Here is a 5791-nt window from a genome sequence, read left to right as displayed (position 1 = left end):
AGCAAAGTATAATTGAGATGATTTATGAGAAATCAAAGTCATAATTCTTTATTATAATATAACTATATAAAAGTCGAAGTCAAATAAATTATGATTATCAATTTATAATGCCACAAAATATCAAAACCAAACTATAAAATAGTGAATCATATCACATTAATTTAATATAATAAAAATATAGTCTTTTTTCAAAATTTAAAATCAAATTATCGAATCGAAATTTTCAAATACCTTAATAAAAAACATAGGTAAACACAAAGTCAAACACGCGGCTAACAAATGTGGGTCCTGAGAAAAATTAGATACTGATCCAATTTCATCTGAGAAATTAAAAAAAATTAAAATTAAATTAATAAAATAAAAATAAAAATTCCAAGTCATCCGACAACCGTCTACTTGCCAATTCGGTCAGCAAATTTTTTCTTCACTTTCCTCTCTTTCGTCTTCACAAAAAAAAAAAGGGTAGAGAAAACATTAGCACAAAATAAAAATAAAAATCTTACCTTTATGAAAGGGAAAATTTTTTGAGAGCCCATTTTTTTCAAATTTTTAATTTCTCTTCAAGACCCTTTTTTTTGTTGTTTTTTTTGGTTTTCAAGAACTAATTTTTTTGTTTATTGATTTAGCTGTTGTGGTTATTTTATCAATCAATTAAGGAATTTCAGGCAGGTAATTTCATTTTTATACTAACCCCAGATCTTGTTTTATGTTCTTTATGCTATATGTGTATGCTGTTTTAGCTATTTTTGTATTTTTGAAGGGATTTGAGAATTTGGGTGTTTGTTGTTTTTGTTTGATCTAATGTTACATGCTCAGTTTTGTGTATTTAGTAGCAGATGTGCTTTGTTTGCTATGAATATTGGTAGTGTTTGATATAAAGTTAGAAACTTTTGTTAGTGTTTTGATTTGAAGTTAGCTGATGTCCTGTATTTGCCCTGTTCTTGAAGGTATAAATGTGAAATATTGTTAATTTTTTGGATGATTCTTGTTAGGGTTTGGTATAAAGTTAGTAATTTCTTGTTGATACATGACCAATTGGTAGTATTAATGTTTGTTGTTGGTAGAGTTCATGGCACAGTTTTTTTTTTTTAAAAAGAGAGTGTAGTACATGCACCATCGGATATTAGTAGAGGTGTGTTTGATAAACATTTGGTTGTAGTTCAGGTAGGAAACTCGCACATCTAATAATTCAGGTATGAAACTCGAAAAATCGGTATACTTTAGGTGTGTTTTGACACTTCACTGTTCAACAAAAAAGTCTTTTTTTTTTCTTTGGAGTAATGGAAGTTGGAACTAGAGAGAAAGAAAAGTAAATGTTAGCTTGAATGTGTTAGTTTTTGGAAGTAGGAGATATCTGATATCGGTGGTAAGATATGTTTGCTTGTACTTGGAAAGATATGGTGTTCTTTTTCTCCCAGTTTAAACAAAAACAAGTTTTTTATACTTTTTGTTAGATATGTTTTTATGTTTAGAACAATGAGGTAATATATCTTGTGATTTATTTCTTTGTTTCTTTCGAGGGAAAGACTTGTGAACGAGTTCAAAATTGTGTTTTAGAAGTGAAAATGCATTTGAAGCATACTGGATCAGACATTGGTTTTGTTTGTTTTCCGTTTAGCACATATCTGAACATTTGCTGATGGGAACCTTTTGTGACTTATTTTGATCACCAGCGTCGCGGATTAATGCTGCCTCCACGCCAACAACCACGGCCTGGCGGACTTCAGACGTCTTTATCCTTGGTCGTCTCTCCTGATGCCTGTGGATCTCCTAATCCTCAAGAACGTGGCTCAACCTCTGATCAGGCTCGTGACTCACCATCTGAAAGTGCTAGCTCACGCGAAACTTGGCCAACATCTGATGCTTTGATGGCAAAAAAGCTGGAGAAGGAGAAAGAGAATGGCTATGCTGAGCACTCTGTTGTCCGCAATATGTCAAACTCAGACAAAATTTCCCTTCGAGACATTGCCCGAGAAAGAGTTGACGTTATAGCTGACAGGATGCGAAATCTCCCAGATGAGTATCTAGAGAAGTTCAAATATGAACTTCGGGTCATTCTTGAAGGGTCAGGTGGTGCTCAGCACAGAAATGAGTTTCAATTCCTCCAAAGGCTAGTGAATAGTAGAGGTGAGTTGACGGATGGAATCCTGTGTTTAACACACCGCACCCAGCTAGAAATTCTAGTTGCCATCAAGACGGGAATTCAGGCGTTCTTGCATCCCAGTGTCAGTCTCTCTCAAGCTTCTCTCATTGACATTTTCTTGTATAAGAGGTGCAGAAACATAGCATGTGGTAGTGTGCTACCAGCAGAGGAATGTAGCTGTGAAATTTGCTCGAAGAAAAATGGTTTCTGCAACCTTTGCATGTGTGTGATTTGCAACAAGTTTGATTTTGAGGTCAACACTTGCAGATGGATAGGTTGTGATCTCTGTTCTCATTGGACACATACGGATTGTGCCATTAGCAATGGGCAGATTGGAACGGGCCCTTCTGTTAAGGTTGGAGCTAGCTCAGCCGAGACGCTCTTCAGATGCCATGCTTGCAGTAGGACATCTGAGTTATTAGGTTGGGTTAAAGATGTGTTCCAGCACTGTGCTCCAAGTTGGGATGCGGAAGCTTTTGTTAGAGAGCTCGACTTCGTCAGGAGAATTTTCCAGAGAAGTGAGGATGCCAGAGGCCGTAAGTTATATTGGAAATGCGAGGAACTCGTTGAAAAGCTGAAAGGTGGTGTTGCAGACCCTATGGCTTGTAAAGTGATCTTATCCTTTTTCCAAGGTAAGCCTGACATCTTATTTATTGTCCTAACTTCTTTCTACACTATTTGTGATTGGGCCGTAGTTGATAACTGATTATTTGTTCTGGACCACACTTGAATTGGTCTGTCCAAGATTGAGAAAAGGTTGAAATGAAAGCTTGATGCATCTAACAAGAAATCAAATGTAGCAGGTTAATGATAATTTGATTATTGGTCCTCTGCTCTTTGTCTTCGTTGATCTATAGTTAGTGTTCTTTAGTAGGCTAGGTGGAATAAAAAGGTGTATTATTACAGTGGCGGAGCCAAGAATTTTACTAAGGGGTGTCACAATATAAAAAAAGTAGAGACATGTAGAAAATAAAGGGAGTCAACGTATTACTATATACTTAAAACTGAAATTTTGACCTAGCTAAACAATGTAATTTTCCGGCGAAGGGGTGTCAAATGACACCCTCTGATTGGATCATTTACTGTACCGAGAAGCTCGTGCAATGATTATCAAGTATCTTTATCTATTTGAGAAATAACAAATCATCTCTTCTAATATTGAACTTTTAATTACAATATACTCTTGGCTAAACTTCAACAGTTTTCACAAACCTATTAGCCATACATTTTTTTCAATCTTTAAAGCCTTTGAGCATTTTGCATAGATTGCTGGCCCTAGGTAATTGGAATAGTGGAGGGATAGGAGAAGAGTTGCATGCGCACAAACCAATTAGCATTTAGGACAAAATATTGAAAGATGGATCGTGGAACTTAGAAGTAGATGTAGATAGAAGAAAGTAGTGATGTTGAAAGGAGATGAGTTGCATGCAACAAAGAATACGGTTGTGAACACTAAGAGGCACAAATCAATTGCATTTAAGGACATGATATTGAATGATGTAGCATGGAACTTAGAAGTGGATGGAGATAGAAGAAAGTAGTGATATTTGAAGGCCTAGCACTAGAGGCGGAGCCAGGATTTTTAATTTATGGGTTCCAGATAACAATCCTTTTGGTTTACTAGGTTCTGAATAAATTATTTTTATATATTAAATGATTCTTTAAACACAAAGACAAGGTTTGAGCCTAAGCTACTCGGTTCTCCATTGTCTAGGGGCTAGGACCTTGACTATCGAAATCATGGGGGTGGAATGACAAAAGATTGTGAAACCTCTAAAGAGTATAAGAAGCTAAGGGAGAAGCTAAGAAATCTATTAGCAAATGAGTTGGCTAAACCTTGGCAAAGCTATTAGGGGCGTAGAAGGGGGAGAAAGAAATGTTTAAACTAGGACGGATGAGAGAGAATAGGCTGTCGATGTAAGTTAGTTTAAGTGTGTTATAGACGACTTGCATAAAATTTTGACAAGAAAGAGACAGATTCTGTATTGATCAGCTCGAATAATCTTTATAGATCTTCAAACATCCATGCAAATGATCAGGGTAGAGATAGACTGGTTTGGAGAGAGGGAGAAGAAGAAAGGAGTAGGAGAATGATGTTTTGCGAATTCCCGTCATGTATGAGGAGCTAAATTATCCTTTAATATCACAATCCGGTGGATATCGTTCCCAGATCAGACCAAGTTCACTCAGAGGCATTACCAGATTATAATTTTGAATCTGGCATAATCTGAAGACACTACGAGATAAATCCAGCCTAACCTAATATGTAGGCTAATCTTGCCTTCTAAATGACTTTAATGGTTATGGAGGACACTAATTGCCTATTTAGTAATTTAACTAAAGTTTTTTGAATTCTCCTACTACCTCATTCTTCGATTTTATTATTACATGTTATTTCCTCTGCTTCGATTATTGTACTATTTGTTGTTATTACTGTTCTTTTTTCCATTATTTTCTATATGCTTTCTTCACTGTATTTCCTTTTCAATATTTTTTATGTTTTATTTGTTCCTAAGGGTCTATCAGAAACAAACTCTCTACCTTCACAAGGTAGGGGTAAGGCTGCGTACACACCACCCTCCCTTAGACTCCACTTGTGGGATTATACTGAGCATGTTGTTGTAACTAAAGTTCTTTGAATCACCTCAAAGTTTTTTTGTAATTTAAGTTTGTCAAGTGAAAAAGATTTTGCTAGCCCTCATCACACCCCCACCCACCCAAAAAAAAGAGGGTCAACTAGAATGGCCATATTCTGACAAAAATTTTAGGCAGTTATTTGTCTGTGCATTTATTAATCATTAGGTTCATCACATTTTCTTACATGAGAATATGCATGGAAACATTGTTACTATTGTGTGGATATTAATTATTGGACTGCAAAATATAGAATTTATTAGTTAGGACGATTCGCCGGAAGGTGGATCTTATCATTGTATCAAAGTGGAGAAAGTGGAATAAATCATGGAAGTGAGGTAGTAGTTTGGTTTCTAGCTGCTATATCCGGGTGTAAGTATGATCATCTCTGGCTAATAGTCCTGACTTTTCGATGCGATTTTGAGCACCTAAGTTGTGCATTTTAATTAGTGTAGAAAGGATTTAAATAATGTTTCATCACAATGTGCAACTAATTTGAAACTGCCCGTCTTGTAACGAGACAGGCTAGGTGAGCATGTTGCTGTCTCAAATAACACGTGAACTTGCCCGTAGGGCATTGATCTAGTAAGAAGTGTGTAGCTTGTGATGTGTGGATTAGGCGCACAAGAAGAGTGTAGCTTGTGATGTGTGGATTAGGCGCACATCACGGATTTGAACCGTGTCGTAGACAAAAACCTGGTATTTGGAGCGGACCCATCATCCAATGAGTTTTGAACCGTGTGCTGCTAGCCCTCGGGGATTTCTCAGTTATTGAAAAAAAACATGTAAACTTGATTTTCCAATTTTTATGTTTGTGGATTGTTTATTGAAGAAAGTTGGTTTCATTTCTAGTGCTCGGAGACTATTCATTTTTTGATTTGCCTAATGTAAGGTATTTACCATCTTTTTGTAAACATAAGCAATGTAATGGAGAAATCAAGAATCTCAAATACATCTATAAGTTTTACATTTCCTCTTTGCATTCCCCCCCCCCCCCCCCCCTTACACACATAT

General features: G+C 36.2%; 1 protein-coding gene across 2 annotated transcripts in view; it reads left to right on the top strand.

Moving 5' to 3' along the window:
- The first annotated feature begins 466 nt into the window (after nucleotides 1–466).
- The window catches only part of LOC102590088 (OBERON-like protein), a 6322-nt gene continuing 997 nt past the window's right edge, over nucleotides 467–5791 (top strand). Inside the window, exons 1-2 of one of the 2 annotated variants that reach the window (XM_006365784.2) lie at nucleotides 467–665; nucleotides 1674–2775. In XM_006365784.2, the coding sequence (XP_006365846.1) occupies nucleotides 1686–2775 (1090 nt within the window). In that variant the 5' untranslated portion in view covers nucleotides 467–665; nucleotides 1674–1685. Of the gene's footprint in view, nucleotides 670–1673; nucleotides 2776–5791 lie in introns of both variants that reach the window. The other variant, XM_006365783.2, reaches the window with a different exon arrangement.

The sequence above is a fragment of the Solanum tuberosum genome, unplaced genomic scaffold, assembly GCF_000226075.1.
Source record: "Solanum tuberosum cultivar DM 1-3 516 R44 unplaced genomic scaffold, SolTub_3.0 scf00580, whole genome shotgun sequence".
Lineage (NCBI taxonomy): Eukaryota > Viridiplantae > Streptophyta > Magnoliopsida > Solanales > Solanaceae > Solanum > Solanum tuberosum.
This window is presented reverse-complemented; position numbering and strand designations above follow the sequence as displayed.